Source organism: Podarcis vaucheri, assembly GCF_965113315.1.
Source record: "Podarcis vaucheri genome assembly, chromosome: 12".
Lineage (NCBI taxonomy): Eukaryota > Metazoa > Chordata > Lepidosauria > Squamata > Lacertidae > Podarcis > Podarcis vaucheri.
The window spans coordinates 59537032-59556492 of record NC_138750.1 but is presented as its reverse complement, the minus strand read 5'-3'; the positions used below and the strand labels follow the sequence as shown (position 1 = coordinate 59556492).

Below are 19461 nucleotides of genomic sequence, written 5' to 3'. Positions count from 1 at the left end.
GGCCTAAAAAAATGGAAATTGGCAGATTTCCCCCCCCCCCAAGCCTGTGGATGCATCTATACCATACATTTCAAACTCCCCCTCCAAAAAAAGAATCACGGGTGCTGGGAATTATAGCTCTGTGGGGGAAAACTACAGTTCCCAAGATTATTGGGAGTGTGTGAGAAATGTGCTTTGAATATATGGCATGTATGCAGCCTACATTTGCACCTGATGTGTGGTAAAGTAGTAGTAGTAGTTGTTGTTATTTATTATTATTATTACAATTAATTTATTGGCATCTAAAGCACCATTTCAAGGCCATCTGATGCTGTGGGTTAAAACACACAGCCTAGGACTTGCCGATCGGAAGGTCGGCGGTTTGAATCCCCGCGACGGGGTGAGCTCCTGTTGCTCGCTCCCTGCTCCTGCCAACCTAGCAGTTCTAAATCACGTCAAAGTGCAAGTAGATAAATAGGTACCGCTCTGGCGGGAAGGTAAACGGCATTTCCGTGCGCTGCTCTGGTTCACCAGAAGCAGCTTAGTCCTGCTGGCCACATGACCCGGAAGCTGTACGCCGGCTCCCTCGGCCAATAAAGCGAGATGAGCGCCACAACCCCAGAGTCGGCCACGACTGGACCTAATGGTCAGGGGTCCCTTTACCTTTACCTTTACCTTTACACATGGGATAATGTAGAGTTGGTGAAGCAAAGGACGTGTATTTGCAGCGTGGGAATTTGGTTGTATGTCTGGGTTTCTGCCTGTGAGACCTACAAATCTGAAAGCAAGATACGTGCAGAAAATCTCACAAGCTGGCCTTGACAACCTTTTGCAAGGATCCCTTGTGGCCGCCACCTTACACCCTGGTTTTGACGCTTCTTTTGCGCCTTGCTCACTAGAGCACCAAATGGATTTTCCCCATTTCCTCTGAGGCATTGTGGATAGCGGCGTTCGAGGAACTGAGCAGCGTGGCATTGCATTAGGAAGGTTCTGTTTTTGAGTTGTTTCAGTTGGGTGGGTTTTCCTCTGATGTGGGGTCGCCAATATCTGAAGTCAGAAAGCAATTCCTGACAGGTCGGGTGGAACCGTTGTTGTGTTTTTTTCCTTGGAATAATAATAATAATAATTTATTATTTATACCCCGCCCATCTGGCTGGGTTTCCCCAGCTACTCTGGGCGGCTCCCAACGGAATAATAAAAACACAACAGAACACCAAACATTAAAAACTTCCCTAAACAGGACTGCCTTCAGATGTCTTCTAAAAGTCAGTGGTTTAGTTCCTTGACATCTGGTGGGAGGGCGTTCCACAGGGCAGGCGCCACCACCGAGAAGGCCCTCTGCCTGGTTCCCTGTAACCTCACTTCTCGCAGGGAGGGAACCGCCAGAAGGCCCTCGGAGCTGGATCTCAGTGTCCGGGCTGAACGATGGGGATGCTCCTTTAGGTCTACTGGGCTGAGGCTGGTTAGAGCTTTCAAGGTCAGCACCATCACTTTGAATTGTGCTCAGAAACATACTGGGAGCTAATGTAGGTCTTTCAGGACCGGTGTTATGTGGTCTCGCCGGCTGCTCCCAGTCACCAGTCTGGCTGCCGCATTCTGGATTAGTTGTAGTTTCCAGGTCACCTTCAAAGGTAGCCCCACGTAGAGCGCATTGCAGTAGTCTCTCATTCAGTTGGAGGCGGCATTCCTCTGGGCTGCACTTTCTGAGAATCACAAATAGGAGTGCGCTTGGTGGCGTTTGGGTTCAGCTGGTGGGCACCGACGCTTTCTGTTCAAAAAAGAGCAGCCCAAACGATCACGGGGATGGAGCCGTTTCCCCTGTGAAAAAAGTTGCAGCTTTTTTGGGGGGGATTGGAGTCAGAGGGAATGTACTAGAAGTTTATAGAATTATGCATGGCACAAAGAAAGTGGATACAGTGGTACCTCGGGCTAAGTACTTAATTCGTTCTGGAGGTCCGTACTTAAGCTGAAACTGTTCTTGACCTGAAGCACCACTTTAGCTAATGGGGCCTCCTGCTGCTGCCGCGCTGCCGGAGCACAATTTCTGTTCGAAGCACTATTTCTGGGTTAGCGGAGTCTGTAACCTGAAGCATATGTAACCTGAAGCGTATGTAACCCGAGGTACCACTGTATAGAGAAACGCTTTTCTCCCTCTCAATACGCTAGGACTTGTGCACAATGAAGCTGAGCGTTGGAAGATTCAGGACAGAGAACTGAAAGTCGTTCTTAATGCAGTGCAGTCGAACTATGGAACTCCTTGCCACTAGAAACAGTGCTGGCCACCAATTTGGATGGCTTTAAAAGAGGATTAGACAAATTAATGGAGGAGGAGACGGCTATTGATCGCTTCTGTTGTGCCGCCCAGCTTGGAGGCAGTAGTGTTTCTGCTGGAAACCTGTGGCAGGACTGAAACTCTCTGTGTCTTGCATTTTGTTCGCTACGATGTGAATCGTGCCGGAGCGGCGAAACTCCCATTCAGAACCGGGAGACAGCGGGGCGCCCTCCTTGGGCTTGAACTCTGAGGTTTTCCTGGCAGCGGAAAGGGGCAGTTTTTGTGTGTGCTGAAACTTGCCTTTTTCTTCCCTTTTACCTCTTTCGTTTCTTTCCTTGGGCTTGAATGGAAGCTTTCCTACCGCGGTCGGCTAGGCCAAGGAATCCAGCCTTAACTCTTGCAGCGTAAACAGATGCCAGGAGAGTTAGTCATGGGGAGGGACTGGCGTCCCTGGAAGGCTGGACCAGGTGGGAGGCTTAAGCCGGAAGGCTGGGAGAAAGGCTTCCTCATTCGCCAGAGACTTGAGGATTCACTTTGGGGTTATAAATGGGGACCAGCCTATACTTGTAGGGTGTGTGTGTGTGTGTGTGTGTGTGTGTGTGTGTGTGTGTATGTGGAAAACTCCCAGAGGAGTGTACCAAGTCAGACTGCATGGGGATGAAAGAACGACTTCTTAATGCTTATATAAAACTTCCTGCAAGTGGAAAAATAATATCTGGGATCCTAGATTGAAGATTGCAAGCCATATGATAGGAGTAAGAGCTGTTTGACAGTGGAATTTGCTGCCAAGGAGTGTGGTGGAGTCTCCTTCTTTGGAGGTCTTTAAGCAGAGGCTTGACAACCATATGTCAGGAGTGCTCTGATGGTGTTTCCTGCTTGGCAGGGGGTTGGACTTGATGGCCCTTGTGGTCTCTTCCAACTCTCTGATTCTATGAGTATATGAAGGTTTCCACAGGTGAAACTCGAAAAATTAGAATATCGTAGGAAAGTTCATTTATTTCAGCAACACTAGGATTCTGTCTCAGGGCGGTTCGCAGCATAAAAATACAAGACAGAAATACAAAATGTGTAATAAAAACGAGAGCTGGAAGGAACCCTGAAAGTCATCTAGTCCATCGGTAGGCAAGCTAAGGCCCGGGGGCCAGATCCAGCCCAATCGCCTTCTCAATCTGGCCTCCGGACGGTCCGGGAATCAGCTTGTTTTTACATAAGTAGAATGTGTCCTTTTATTTAAAATGCATCTCTGGGTTATTTATGGGGCATAGGAAATTGTTCATTTCCCCCCCAAAATATAGTCCGGCCCCCCACAAGGTCTGAAGGACAGTGGACCGGCCCACTGCTGAAAAAGTTTGCTGACCCCATTCTAGTCCAACCCATTGCAATGCAAGAACCACAGCTAAACACACAAAGAAAGACACAGCTTACACCCCTGTCTGCTCCATTCACCAGCCCCCTATCTTCCCCCCTACATTAACCTTTCCTTCCCCCTGCCTGACTTCATACAAATCTTGGATTCTGAAGATGCACTCCAGATGCTCTAATGGGTGTTGCGTGACGACAGCCTTACATTTCTATGCATATAGGAAGATATCATCTGGAACTGTCTAGAGTGGTGTTCAAGGCTAGTTCTGATTCAAGAGGTCGCCAGTGGCAGATCTGTCTTCTGCCATGAACTTGTTTGTCGGTCTTAGGCTGTGAGGTTGTGGCTTCCCCCAACCTTGTGCCTACCATTCGAGATGGAGGAAGAATGCCCGTCTACCTTGCAGGGTTGTTGTAAAGGTTTCAATTTGAAGGTCAATGGTATTGGCTCCAGAATCCCAAGCGATACCCATTTGGTTCCATCAGGCCTTGAAAACCCATTTATTGTAAGCTGCTTTTAGTTGAGATGCAGAGGTGAATTTCTTGAGTGTTTCCCCCCCCCCCCACACAACCCCCCCCCAATGTTAAAGAAATAAAGATCTGGACCATAGACGGGTCTCACCAACTCCAGCGACATGGTTAACGTCTGGCATGTTTCCTGATTTTAGCCAACAGCTGTTACAAGAGCCAACTTAATATTCCTTCCTGTTATGGGTCTAATATAGAATAAGAAAAATGTTCTGGTTTTCGGGTGTGTAAATAGGGTCAGGGTGGAATCTTGCTGGCAAAACATCAGGGGAACCCAGATGTATGGCAATGCGATGGAAAAAAGCAGCGAAAACAGCTCCCAAAGTAAAAGTAAAAAGGGTATTATTGGGGGGGTCTCCCCCAAAAAGCTCAACGCTTTGCAGGTGTCAGGAATTTTTCTTTTCGAAATATGGCAATTGACGATCATTCCCCTGAAACTTGACTCACGAGGTCCACCCCCCAAAAAAAATTGTCACATACTGGACTGGGGGTGGCTTTCTGCTGTCAAGTCTGAACAGTGACTGTTGAAATATTCAACTTTCATTGACCTGGTGTCCTCCAGATTTTGCCCCCCCCAGCCCCCAGCCAGCATGCTCAATGGTCAGGGCTAATGGGATTTGTAGTCCAGCACGGTCGAGAGGGTGCCAGATCCCTTACATTAAGAGATTTTTTTCAGGGCCCTTTCTCCACCAGCCATGGCAGGCAAACTTACTTACTTCGTGCTAAGCTCACTGCTCAGAATATTCGCTCCTCCAGCTCCACCATCCCAAGGTCTCATTCTTCCTCAAAAGACTTTGTTCTTTCTCCCTTTCTGACCTGTAGATGCAGATCATCCTTCCATCACTTCCCTTTCTTTTTTCTTTTAGCTTTTAAGGCATCGTACCTGAATTCGCTTTCTCACCTCTTCCCTCCCAGTTCCGTTTTCCTTTTGTGCTGCGTCTATTAGATGGTGAGCCTGCCGGCAGGGACTGTCAGTGACCCTGTTTAGCTTCCAGACAGCATGACCCAACAGTTGGGGGTGATGAGAGCTGTATTCCAGCAACATCTGGCTGGGACCGGCTAGCGGAAGGCTGAAAGAATGGAACAAGTGAATGAATGAAATGACGGCCGCTGTGAAAGTTCCCCATTTTGCGAAAGGCCGGTGTACGCGTGGGGCTGCTTCTTATGAATGGACTTGATGCACATTTTTTCCTGTTGCATCACAACTGGCTTTGTTTGGTTTCCTGTGTTTGAAACTCAAACCAGGCTTCAATAAGGTTGAATACCTGTTGAGTTTTTTGTTTTATCTTTCCTGGAAGAGAAGTCTCTTGTGCCTTAACAATGGGAGATGCTTTTTTTTTTCCCAGCAGGAAAAGGGAGAGGGGAAATCGCCAACCTAGCATCACCAACCTGGTGCCCCTGTGGTTGTTCAAGGCCACCAGTATAAGCAAATGTCTGTCTCATTTAAGACTATATAGAACTTTTATTCTCAAGAATGATGGAACTCACAAGTGGGTGAGATTTTTCTTTTTCTATATCTTGGTTATTTTAAAGGGAGTCTTTGTTATGAGTCTTTTGAGTGCTTTACTGATTGAAAACTTTATAACAGAAGTATACAATAGATATTAAGGGACGCTGGTGGCGCTGTGGGTTAAACCACAGAGCCTAGGACTTGCCGATCAGAAGGTCGGCGGTTCGAATCCCCGCGACGGGGTGAGCTCCCCTTGCTCGGTCCCTGCTCCTGCCAACTTAGCAGTTCAAAAGCACTTCAAACTGCAAGTAGATAAATAGGTACCGCTCCGGCGGGAAGGTAAATGGCGTTTCCGTGTGCTGCTCTGGTTCGCCAGAAGTGGCTGTGTCATGCTGGCCACATGACCCAGAAGCTGTACGCCGGCTCCCTCGGCCAATAAAGCGAGATGAGCACCACAACCCCAGAGTCGGCCACGACTGGACCTAATGGTCAGGGGTCCCTTTACCTTTTACAATAGATATTATAGGCAAAATGAGAAATAAAAATAAACAGTTATTAATTCTTTAATTCAGGGGTCAGCAAACTTTTCCAGCAAGGGGCCAGGGTCCACTGTCCCTCAGACCTTGTGAGGGGCTGGACAATATTTTGAAAAAAAGAATGAACAAATTCCTATGCCCCACAAATAACCCAGAGATGCATTTTAAATAAAAGCACACATTCTACTCATGTAAAAACACGCTGATTCCTGGACCAACTATGGGCCAGATTTAGAAGGCAATTGGTCTGGATCCGGCCCCTGGGCCTTAGTTTGTCAAGACCTCTGATCTTCCCCTTGCATTCCTGATTTAAATTCCTTAAACACGCTCTTAAACTTTACTTTCTCCATATTATTTGAGTTACTATAAATTTTGTTTTGTACCGTTATCCTATTAACACACCGCAGCTCAATCAAGACCTGCCAATGGATTGATCTTTTGACAGTGTTCTTTTTACACGACCTCTATAAATACCCCACTCTCTGGAGAATTTTTCAACAACAAAAAATGGTTACGAGTCAATATTTCATTATCCCTGCTGCTTTGTGCATTTGTGCTTCCAGGCGGTGGTGATTTCTGGTTTAAAAGATCGAATCTTTGTTTTCAGTTTCTTTTTGTAACGTTTGCACGCTTCTTCTGTTAACAAGTCAACAAGACCAAAAAAGAAGGGAAGAAAAAAAAAGCAGCAGATATCAGCAGATCTGTTGGACTGACTTGCATTCCAGAAATAGGAGGAGTCGGGGAACATAAGCAATTTCCACTCCTGTTTCTGTTTCTGTTGCAATTCTCCAACACCCTTTCAGTGCAGGGCATGTGAAACTGCAGCTGTTGTTGTTTAGTCGTGTCCGACTCTTTGTGACCCCCTGGACCAGAGCACGCCAGGCACTCCTGTCTTCCACTGCCTCTCGCAGTTTGGTCAAACTCATGCTGGTAGCTTCGAGAACACTGTCCCACCATCTCGTCCTCTGTCATCCCCTTCTCCTTGTGCCCTCCATCTTTCCCAACATCAGGGTCTTTTCCAGGGACTCTTCTCTTCTCACAAGGGGGCCAAAGTATTGGAGCCTCAGCTTCAGGATCTGTCCTTCCAGGGAGCACTCAGGGCTGATTTCCTTCAAAATGGAGAGGTTTGATCTTCTTGCAGTCCATGGGACTCTCAAGAGTCTCCTCCAGCACCAGAATTCAAAAGCATCCATTCTTCAGCGATCAGCCTTCTTTATGGTCCAGCTCTCACTTCCATACATCACTACTGGGAAAACCATAGCTTTAACTATACAGACCTTTGTTGGCAAGGTGATGTCTCTGCTTTTTAAGATGCTGTCTAGGTTTGTCATCGCCTTTCTCCCAAGGAGCAGGCGTCTTTTAATTTCGTGACTGCTGTCACCATCTGCAGTGATCATGGAGCCCAAGAAAGTAAAATCTCTCACTGCCTCCATTTCTTCCCCTTCTATTTGCCAGGAGGTGATGGGACCAGTGGCCATGATCTTAGGTTTTTTTGATGCTGAGCTTCATACCGTATTTTGCGCTCTTCTCTTTCACCCTCATTAAAAGGTTCTTTAATTCCGCCTCACTTTCTGCCATCCAGGTTGTGTCATCTGCATATCTGAGGTTGTTGATATTTCTACCGGCGATCTTAATTCCGGCTTGGGATTCATCCAGTCCAGCCTTTCTCATGATGAATTCTGCATATAAGTTAAATAAGCAGGGAGACAATATACAGCCTTGCCGTACTCCTTTCCCAATTTAGAACCAATCAGTTGTTCCATATGCCGTTCTAACTGTAGCTTCTTGTCCCACATAGAGATTTCTCAGGAGACCGATGAGGTGATCAAGCACTCCCATTTCTTTAAGAACTTGCCATAGTTTGCTGTGGTCAACACAGTCAAAGGCTTTTGCACATAGAAACTGCAGCTACTGAGGACTAATTTGGGAGCCCACTAAGTAGAAGCAAGCAGGGAGGGGGAAAATCATGGCATTGTAGTTTATTTCCTTTACTGGTACCCTGAATATGCAAAAATATCTCTCCCCCCATCCTGTTAGATTTGCCTTCGCTCACTGCAAAGGATTTCCCGATATCCTTTTGGTGGCAAACTGTGGGGGAGAATGAAAGTTAATTTATCAACTGACCATCATAAGCTGCGGCTTCCTGTTTCCCACATTAATCATACCACTTCTGGTGAAAAAGTTTTCTAAAAATGGCACTGAATCAGTGGTGTTTCTTCAGCTGGGTTTTGCAATGGGATTCCCCAGTAGCATTCTCCCCTACAGATTTTGTCAAGCTATGACTGCCATCAGCTGTCAGTAAGCACGGTCAAAGGGTCAACATTACCCAGAGGGCACCAAATTGGGGGAGCTAGGCTTATAACACTGAAATAAGAAAATATTCATTTCTGGAAAAGTGTTGCCAGTCCTTATTGTTGTTCTTTTTTAAAAAGGGGGTTTAGGTTGTATGCTTGGGCTCCCTTCTAATCTCTGTATCCAGCAAGTGTTAAAATCTAAGCAGGTATTGGAAATCCCTGAAATTGCCAGGCTAGCTTCCTGGTGAGGCGATGGGCTATTAAGGTAACAAAGGAAGTGGCTCTGTGCCAGATGGAAAATGTGAAGGTCCCCCTTCCTCAACTCCTTGGGCAGTTATCTTTCCACAAGGGCCGACATTGATGCCGAAATCCATCATCACCTGAGCCAGGCATAGGCAAACTTGACCTGCCAGATGTTTTGGGACTACAATTCCCATCATCCCTGACCACTGGTCCTGTTAGCTAGGGATCATGGGAGTTGTAGTCCCAAAACATCTGGAGGGCCAAGTTTGCCTATGCCTGGCCTGAGCTCTGCGAGTGCAGCTTTCTCCTGATTGAAGTGCAGAGTGTTTGAGGACTGGGATATTCGCAGGGAAACCAAAATGCTTGTTTACATAGCTATTGTACTACCAACCTTACTGTGTGCTTGTGAAACGTGGACCACTTATAAACGCTGTCTCCAACTCCTTGAAAGATTCCATCAACCGTGTCTCTGAAAAATGGAGGTTTCTGCAATGCGCAATGAGGATTTGTGAACGTTATACAACGTTAACTTAAGTGTCCGATGCAAATTATGCTGAGTTCTTTTATTGCTCTGAACCCTGCTGGAATCTTGTATACAGTGGTACCTCGGGTTACATACACTTCAGGTTACATACGCTTCAGGTTACAGACTCCGCTAACCCAGAAATAGTACCTCGGGTTAAGAACTATGCTTCGGGGTGAGAACAGAAATTGCACGGCAGCAGCGGGAGGCCCCATTAGCTAAAGTGGTGCTTCAGGTTAAGAACAGTTTAGGTTAAGAACGGACCTCCGGAACGAATTAAGTACTTAACCTGAGGTACCCCTGTATATGCCAATAAAGATTTGCTAATTTGATTTGTTCAACGTGGTTCAGGCTACTTGGGTTGGGATGGGGCTTCATAAACAGCAAGCTGGGTGGCTGGTTTTTATTCTCATTTTGCAGCTCCGGTCTAATTTGGAGTCTTTTGTGTTCTCCCCTATTTCCTGATCCCTGGCAGGACATGAGCATCACAGACGTCGCTGCCTCACTGCTTAGGACGGAGGATTCCTTCTCTGCCTGCCTTGCTCGGATCAACAGCGTCGTCCTCCAGCCCCTCCTGCAGTCAGGTGAGCGGCGTGGGCTTCCTGGCCTTGAAATTTCACACTCTGTGCCAGGGGCAAAGGAAGGCTCTCCGACAGTGCGGTGTGTCGAGGAGCGGGGCAAACTGCCCAGCAGCCAGTGGCGTAGCGTGGGTTGTCAGCACCCAGGGCAAGGCAAGTAATTTGCGCCCCTAACCCGTGGATTTGCGCCCCCTAACCCGTGGATTTGCGCCCCCTAACCCGTGGATTTGCGACCCCTAACCCGTGGATTTGCGCCCCCTAACCCGTGGATTTGCGACCCCAAATCCGTGGATTTGCGCCCCCTAGCCCGTGGATTTGCGACCCCTAATCCGTGGATTTGCGCCCCCTAACCCGTGGATTTGCGCCCCCTAACCCTAACCCCCAGATGTTGCGCCCGGTGCGGCCGGGCCGCCCTGCACCCCCCACGCTACGCCACTGCCAGCAGCACACACACAGCGCTACTACCTACTGTTTAAAATACATCTCTGGGTTATTTGTGGGGCCTAGGAATTTGTTTATTTCCCCCAAAAAAATATAGTCCCGGCCCCCCACAAGGTCTGAGGGACAGTGGACCAGCCCCCTGCTGGAAAAGTTTGCTGACCCCTGATTTAACGTTTGCTCCTTGCCCTACCTTCCCCGCTTGCGCCAAAGGGTCTTTTGAGAACGCGAAGCTTTTGGAGGAGCTGAACGACCGCTTCCAAGTCATCTGGGACCTGACAGAGGAGAGCTACAGAACTCTGAAGCAAACCTTCGGCGTGTCAGAATCCGTCAGCATCCAAGACCTGTACCTGGCCCAGAAAGCCGACTTGTTCCTTGACGCTTACATCCAGTGAGTACAACCGCAAACCCGTGGAGGCAGCGTGGCGTAGTGTTTAGAGCACAGCTTTCCAAACTTTTCCTGTTGGCGACGCACTTTTTTAGACGTGCGTCAATTTGTGACGCAGTAATTCAGGTTGGCTAGCAAACCGGCTGCCTGCCTGCTCTCTTTCCAGCCCGGGGAGGAGCACAAGGAGTGTTTGTGCGACTACACACTGCAGCCGACACACTAATGTGTCATGACGCAGAGTTTGGAAATCTTTGGGTTAAGAGTGATGGACTAGGACCTGTGAGACCAGGGCGGATTTAGTTTTGATGAGGCCCTTAGCTACTGAAGGTAATAGGGCCCTTTATAAGTCCAGCTGTCCTTTGTCAACAACAAACTGTCGCTGTTTTTTGTGTTGAATATACTGTATGCTATATGGTAATTTGGACGCAGGTGGCGCTGTGGGTAAAAGCCTCAGCACCTAGGGCTTGCCGATCGAAAGGTCGGCGGTTCGAATCCCTGCGGCGGGGTGCGCTCCCGTCGTTCGGTCCCAGCGCCTGCCAACCTAGCAGTTCGAAAGCACCTCCGGGTGCAAGTAGATAAATAGGGACCGCTTACCAGCGGGAAGGTAAACGGCGTTTCCGTGTGCGGCTCTGGTTCGCCAGAGCAGCGATGTCACGCTGGCCACGTGACCCGGAAGTGTCTTCGGACAGCGCTGGCCCCCGGCCTCTTGAGTGAGATGGGCGCACAACCCTAGAGTCTGGCAAGACTGGCCCGTACGGGCAGGGGTACCTTTACCTTTTATATGGTAATTTAGGGACCTAATAGGTATCTAAAGCCATTTGCACATAACAAAATACATATTTTATCAAAATAACTTTTATTATTGCCAAATGCCCATGTGTTTGCATTATTAAGTTTGCGATGAATAAAAATCATTTTAAGTAAGAGCTTAATAATTATTTCACTAAAGTGGTACCTCGGGTTAAGAACTTAATTCATTATGGAGGTCCGTTCTTAACCTGAAATAGTTCTTAACCTGAAGCACCACTTTAGCTAATGGGGCCTCTCGCTGCTGCCGACGCACGATTTCTGTTCTCATCCTGAAGCAAAGTTCTTAACCCGAGGTACTATTTCTGGGTTAGCGGAGTCTGTAACCTGAAGCGTCTGTAACCTGAAGCGTATGTAACCCGATGTACCACTGTATTAATATACTTCTTCCTCATTGTATTTCACTATTAATATACTTCTTCATTGCATTTCAGTTCGACAATTATTTGATAAAATGCATGTTTTGTTATGTGCAAATGGGTTTAGATACCTGTTAGCTTGCCCTGACCTTCCCATCAAACTTTCGTAAAAGAGCATTGCAAAACATCTGCAACGTTGCTTCAGTCCCGGGGAGCTCAGACACGCAGCCTAATGCTTGTCCGGATTTATTTTAAACAGGTACTTCTCCACTTTCGCCAGTTGTGTCGTGACCCAAGTCTTTGACCATGCTGCCAGGAATAAAAGGTGGGTGTGGCTTGTAGCGTGCTTGAAGACCCTGCCAGGATCAGGCCAGTGGCCTGCCCGGTCCAGCATCCAGTATTGGAGCCTCAGCTTCAGGATCTGTCCTTCCAGTGAGCACTCAGGGCTGATTTCCTTCAGAATGGAGAGGTCTGATCTTCTTGCAGTCCATGGGACTCTCCAGAGTCTCCTCCAGCACCAGAATTCAAAAGCATCAGTTCTCCGGCGATCAGCCTTCTTTATGGTCCAGCTCTCACTTCCATACATCACTACTGGGAAAACCATGGCTTTAACTATACGGACCTTTGTCAGCAAGGTGATGTCTCTGCTTTTTAAGATGCTGTCTAGGTTTGTCATCGCTTTTCTCCCAAGAAGCAGGCGTCTTATTCCCTCATAAAAGATAAGACACGACACAGTCTTCTATAAAAGTATATAAAAGGTAGGCTGAGCCTACTCTGCCTACTCATGTAGGCTGAGCCTACTCTGCCAGGGAATCGTTGGCCCGCGTCCTCAGATCCAGAGAGAGAGCAAAAAAATGCACCAGGAAAGATCCTTCTTTGGAGGAAAGCAGTTTATTCTTTGTGCACAAGGAGACAGCCAGTAGAATATTTCTCAAGACTGACTGCGCAGAAATACGCCTCTGCCGACTTTCTTATACCTTGAGAAAGCTCTCTCCCCCTCCTCTCCCCAAACGCAGCCTTCTAAACAGCCCTCCCTATTCTCCCCTATACGTGTCTTTCTAAGCGTCTTTTGTTTTATCTTGCATTCCTGAAAATCTATTTCTAGCTTATAGTCTCCTTCTGTCTTATCTCGCATTCCTGAAAATAGGGAGACGAGGGGCCTTCTGCAAGTCTATTTCTAGCTCAAAAATTAACTTAGATTTAAGGTACAGAGAATATGGAGGATTCTTCTTAGGTACAAGATATATATATATATATATAAAAAGAAAACAACCCTTCCCTCTCCCTTCACTCACACATCATTCTGTTCACAGTTGCATCCCAGAAGGCAGACTTAGCTTAGAAAAGTAACATACACCTGGAAACTATCTCATAAGGAGACAGTCCCTTTGTCCTCTCTTGGCTGGAGACCAAGAGAGCATATTTGGCTAAGTAGATGTTGCTTCTTCAATGCATGTAGTCAAAGAGAGAGAGATGGGTGCCCTGCCCTTTGCTTTTGGCATTACCTGCACAGGTGAGGCCATGCCCACCCCTAGTCACATGCAGAGGAAGTCTGTCCCAGCCCAGAAGGACACAGGAAGTTTATCTGCTGGCTGGACAAACCTTCCTCCCCATGCATAAACATGTTCACTCTAGGAATGTTGTACTTGACTGCTCTTGTGTTTCATATCCCACACCGCTCACAGCTTGTTTCTGTCTTGCCAACTCTGAATCGTTGCAGTGATTTCTGGAAGAGCCACAAGCCGTCGCTGCAGCAGTTCCTTGCCGACTTCTCCCCGGGGACGTCCATCGCTGTCGCTCTCCACACTGTGCTGCACAAGCCCTTCTGGGAGCACCTCCAGAAGTACAGCATGGTCTTCTCCCAGCTCAAGGAAACTCCTGGCCAGGTAACGGATCCTGTACACCTTCCAGTAGGCAGCGTTGCATAGTGATTAGAGCGCTGGGACCTAGGATTCAGGGGACCTGGGTTCGCACCCCCAACTTGGCCCTGAAGCTCACTGGGTGAGCTTGGCTCGGTCGCTACCTCTCAGCCTTAACCACCTCACAGGATGGGCATTGTGGTTTGGGGGATTAATTGAGGGAGGGGGGGAACCGCGTCGCATCACCTTGAGCTTCTTGGAGGAAATGCAATCATAAATAAATAAAGGATATATAAAAATAATTAAAAATAAGCTGTTAGACTTGTCTGTGCAGATTATTTTATTTTATTTTGGTGACGTAACCCGGGGTACCCCTGTATTTGTAAAGAAACTGCCAAGTGGTTTACATAACGTACATTTTTGGACAGAAACCAGAAGTTAAAAACGATGTGGCCTAAGAGAAATCATAATATGAATAATACAAGGAGTTAGAAATAGCAGTAAAAAACTAAATTGTATTTAGTTTATGCATCAGGGGTAAGCTTGCCAAAACAGAAAAGGTTTCAGCATGTGCTGGGAAATAGTATAGCGAAGGTGCCTAATGTCAATGGGCAGGGAGTTTCACTTCCTTGTAAGTGTGGAATGGACATTATGTGTTCAGATAGGTTGCAATTTTATGCATGGTGCCAAAAGTGGAGGACTGGTGGTAGGATGTCTCCTAACAATTCTCAACATCCTTCCTGAGCTAGATTCCCAAGGATTTTTGTGCGGTAGGAGTTATATGCTACTATGCAAACAAAACGACAATAATATAATACAATATAATAAAGAAATAACATCCACTTTTCTGGTGGCGTAGATCTCCTTTTTGGTGACTTAAAAAAAGAAAGGAAAGATTTCTGAAGATCTATGTTGTTGTTGTTTTTATCCCCATCCAACAGAACCTGGTTAAAGAAGTGAGCGAATCTGCCGAAGGGTTTGCAAAGCTTCACTTGTTCATTTGCCAAGCTTTGGATGAAGCCAACCTCACCCGGAACCTCTGGAAGTCCCTGGGCCACAAGTTCACGGTGCGTCACAGAGGGGAAAACGGTTGGGAGAGGTCTAAGGGCTCCCCTAGAGGGACGTGGGTGGCGCTGTGGGTTAAACCACAGAGCCTAGGACATGCCAATCGGAAGGTCGGCAGTTCGAATCCCCACGACGGGGTGAGCTCCCGTTGCTCGGTCCCTGCTCCTGCCAACCTAGCAGTTCGAAAGCACATCAAGTACAAGTAGATAAATAGGTACCTCTCTGGCGGGAAGGTAAACGGCGTTTCCGTGCACTGCTCTGGTTCGCCAGAAGCGGCTTAGTCATTCTGGCCACATGACCCGGAAGCTGTATGCCAGCTCCCTTGGCCAATAAAGTGAGATGAGCGCCACAGCCCTAGAGTCGGCCACGACTGGACCTAATGGTCAGGGGTCCCTTTACCTTTACCTTTACCTTTAAGGGCTCCCCTACGCAAAGCGTTTCAAACATTCAATGGCTCAAAAACTTTGCAGCTGGGGGGAAAAGGAATTCTGGTGCCAGTCCAAAAGACCTTGACTCAGGGCCGGATTTAGATTTGATGTGGCCAGTGGCGTAGCGTGGGGGGTGCAGGGGGGACCAGCCGCACCGGGCGCAGCATCTGGGGGGGGCACACTCGCACTCTCAGCTCTCTGCCCCTACCTGGCTCACTCACTCTCTCTCACTGCAGTGCTGGCTGTGCGAATCCGATCCGAGCCGCTGGGTCGCCGCCCACTGTGGAGGGGGGGGGGTGCCAGGCGTGCGGTGCGGAGAGAGAGCGAGGGACTATCTGGGGGAGGGACAGTGCAGCGGCCGCCCAGCGCAGCGCTGAGTGCGGGAGAGAACCACACCAGACCAGACCAGGCAGCAGCAAGAAGAAGCTGGCAGCGGCGGCAGGTTAGGGGTTAGGGGGCGCAAATTACTTGCCTTGACCTGGGTGCGACAACCCACGCTACGCCACTGGCTATCCCAGCTACGTTTACAGACACAGTTTCAGAAAGAGAGACACACAGAGAGTTCCAGTAGCAGACAGAACAACAGGCTGTGAAATGGTTCACTCGGGGTTAGGGGGCGCAAATTACTTGCCTTGCCCCGGGTGCTGACAACCCACACTACGCCACTGGATGTGGCCCTAAGCTACTGAAGGTAATGATGCCCTTTATATGTCCAGCTGTCCTTTGTCAACAACAAATTGTCGCTGTTTCTTGAGTTGACTATATGCTGCATGGTAATTTATGGACGTCATAGGTATCTCAAGCCATTTACACATAACAAAATATGTATTTTATCAAAGTACAGAGGTACCTCAGGTTACATACGCTTCAGGTTACAGACTCCACTAACCCAGAAATAGTGCTTCAGGTTAAGAACTTTGCTTCAGGATGAGAACAGAAATCTGGCTCCAGCGGCGCGGCGGCAGCGGGAGGCCCCATTAGCTAAAGTGGTGCTTCAGGTTAAGAACAGTTTCAGGTTAAGTACGGACCTCCGGAACGAATTAAGTACTTAACACGAGATACCACTGTAATTGTTGAACTGAAATACAATGAAGAAGTATATTAATACAGTGGTACCTCGGGTTAAGTACTTAACAGGTAGGGCATTCCACAGGGCAGGCGCCACTACCAAGAAGCCCCTCTGCCTGGTTCCCTGAAACTTCTCTCAATAAGAGGACCGCCAGAAGGCCCTTGAAGCTGGACTTCTGTGTCCGGGCTCGACGATGGGGGTGGAGACGCTCCTTCAAGTATACTGTGCAATGATGAAATAACTCTGTTATTCCAGGATGTTCTTTGCGTTCCTGAGAGGAGGCTGCTGGAAGACAGCCGGAATCTTGCCCTCTATCCCAGCACAGGAAGATCTGATCGGGTTCTTCTCTTCAACGACATCCTTGTGCTGATTCAGGTAAGGAGTCCAGCTGCACTTTGACCTGTGCTAAAAATTGCTGCCGTGTGGAGCGTTCCCCATTCAGGATTCAAGCCGTTCCATCCCCTTACCTTCTCCTCAGTGGCGTAGCGTGGGTTGCCAGCACCCGGGGCAAGGCAAGTAATTTGCGCCCCCTAACCCGTGGATTTGTGCCCCCTAACCCGTGGATTTGCGCCCCCTAACCCCCATATGTTGCGCCCGGTGCGGCCGGCCCCCCTGCACCCCCACGCTACGCCACTGCTTCTCCTCCCTCTGTTTTTCCATTGCCTCCCAGTCAGAATTCTGAAGCCACTGGTCGTTGCCAGCAGTTTGGTGCTCTCCTTTGCCTTAATCTTGTTTTTCCTGAAGCTTTTTGCCCTCCTAGAAACCTGAGTGAGATTCTTCCTGTGCTTATGTGGCGCTGTTTCCTCTCTGTAAGGATTCGCACCCACAACTTGAACGTTGGAAATGGACGGATCAATGGCCCCAGGCGTGGGGAATCTTTGGGCCTCCAGATGTTCCTGAACTACAGCTCTCATCATCCCTGGCCATTGACCATGTTTGTTGGTGCTGATGGGAGTTATAGTTCAGCAACTTCTTTTTTTTTTTTGGAAAAAAAAATTATTGGTTTTTTCCACAAATGTTTAAGCACACAAACAGATAAACACATAAACAAATAAACAAACATAAATCGTAGCCTTTTTGAGCCTTAATCTAATTAACATTGTTAAGTGACTTCCTCGTATCCCCATGGTTGGGTTTCAATGGATATCATTTTAACGGTTTTCCAATTCAGTATTCTTATAAAATTTACTTAATCGCTTAACATCTTTCTTTCTAACAAGTTCAGTATTCAACATATTGAATCATCACGTATTGCCTATTTAAATCCTAAGCCAATCCGGTATTTGCAGGTTTTCCCCCCAATTAATTTAACTTAACATATTTAACTAAATAGTCGAATTTCATCCATTCTTTTTTAATATATATATATATATATATATATATATATATATTTGCTTTCGTAGATTTTCACGGGTACAGGAATGCAGGTTTTGGTGTCTTCGGGTGTCTTCCCGTGTAAGAGTCGGGGTGTCTGGGCGACGTTTCGACGAGGTCTCACTCGTCATCTTCAGGCTGGTGCTTTCGGCTTCTTGTTCCAGTAACAAGAAGCCGAAAGCACCAGCCTGAAGATGACGAGTGAGACCTCGTCGAAACGTCGCCCAGACACCCCGACTCTTACACGGGAAGACACCCGAAGACACCAAAACCTGCATAAAGCTTTAGCAACTAATCTACACTTAATGACCCACCCAGTGGTATTCAGAATATCACTCATGAAATCACTCAAGATATCCCTCAAGTAATTAAGGAACAAAAGAAGAAAAGGCACACTAATCTAGGAACTTCCTCTCTGCCCAGAACGTTGGAGGCTATACACCACACCCCTCAACAGTATTTATAGAAACTCAAACACCAGATTCTGCTCTGTTCCAGTAACAAGAAGCCGAAAGCACCAGCCTGAAGATGACGAGTGAGACCTCGTCGAAACGTCGCACAGACACCCCGACTCTTACACGGGAAGACACCCGAAGACACCAAAACCTGCATTCCTGTACCCGTGAAAATCTACGAAAGCAAATATATATATATATATATATATATATATATATATATAAACTTTTCAGAGGGTATACAAAAAAAGCAAAAAACAAAAATACAAAAATAAAAACACATATAATTTCATTCACTTATTTTCTTTTAACTTATTTCTCGGACCTCCTCATACCTCCCCTTTTTGTATTCCAATTCAAATTATTCATTCAGCAAATCCTCACCCTTAATTTTCACTTAATTTTACACCTTTCTTTCTCCCCCCCCCCAATTATCTTAATCATTACAGCTGGTAACCACTTAACTTCTTTTTATCCAACATCATTCTAACATTCACTAATTTTATAATATTTCCCAAGATAGTCCTTAAATTTCTTCCAATCTTCTTCCGCCGTCTCTCTTCCCTGGTCTCGGATTCTGCCAGTCATTTCTGCCAGTCCCATGTAGTCTATCACCTTCATCTGCCATTCTTCCAAGGTGGGTAGATCTTGTGTCTTCCAATACTTTGCAATAAGTATTCTTGCTGCCGTTGTTGCGTACATAAAAAATGTTCTGTCCATTCTTTCTGCTACACCTCCTCCTCCTGGTCACGGACTCTTCCAGTCAGGTCGGCTAGCTCTGAGAATTCCATCATTCTTCCACTGTTGGTTCTTCCTGCGTTTTATAGTTCAGCAACCTCTACAGGGCCAAAGATCCTTTACAATGGGATCCTTCTTTTGCATTCACCGCGTTCTGCTGTACTGTTTTGAGGGCATCTAGGTGGAATTCCAATTTCTCATTGAACTGGAAGATCATCTGTTCCAAGACTCTGCAATGCAGGAATCTCAGCTTAAAAGGATCCCTGATAGACAGTCATCCATCTTCTGGTTAAAAACCTCCAAGGAACCTCTCGAGGGAGACTGTTCCACCAATTGTGAGGTTATCTTGAGTATCCAGATGAGCTCCTGGAACAAATTGCCCGTGGTTCAACACACAACAACAGCTTTCCCTCGCGTTATTATTATTTATTAAATTTATAAAGCGCCCTTGACGTTGCTGAGGGCGTTTTGAAGAAATGATGCTTTAAATCTCTTTGGCCTTTCGCCTCATCAAGACCAACGCTGTGCAACATTTTGCTCTTGCGGTTCCCCCCCTTATTGTTTATTTCTTTATTTATATTTTTGACAAAGGAATAATCATACATAAATAAGAATAAAAATGTGCACCCCGCCACAGAGACTGTTCCATTGTAACTATCCAACCTCCCAAAATTTCAACACCTATTGTGATGGTTTGACCACTTTCTGTTTTAACAGTA

At 47.1% G+C, this 19461-nt stretch overlaps 1 protein-coding gene and 1 long non-coding RNA gene across 3 annotated transcripts in view; one reads left to right on the top strand and one right to left on the bottom strand.

Annotated features, from left to right (window-relative positions):
• Positions 1-19461, bottom strand: part of LOC309515147 — a 454911-nt gene that overhangs the window by 163856 nt on the left and 271594 nt on the right. The window lies entirely within an intron of this gene.
• The window catches only part of ALS2CL (ALS2 C-terminal like), an 83489-nt gene that overhangs the window by 23774 nt on the left and 40254 nt on the right, over positions 1-19461 (top strand). For both annotated transcript variants that reach the window (XM_082192217.1, XM_082192216.1), the window contains exons 2-7: positions 9660-9768; positions 10414-10591; positions 12014-12079; positions 13475-13640; positions 14555-14680; positions 16431-16550. In XM_082192217.1, coding sequence (XP_082048343.1) covers positions 9663-9768; positions 10414-10591; positions 12014-12079; positions 13475-13640; positions 14555-14680; positions 16431-16550 — 762 coding nt within the window. In that variant the 5' untranslated portion in view covers positions 9660-9662. The remainder of the gene's footprint in view (positions 1-9659; positions 9769-10413; positions 10592-12013; positions 12080-13474; positions 13641-14554; positions 14681-16430; positions 16551-19461) is intronic.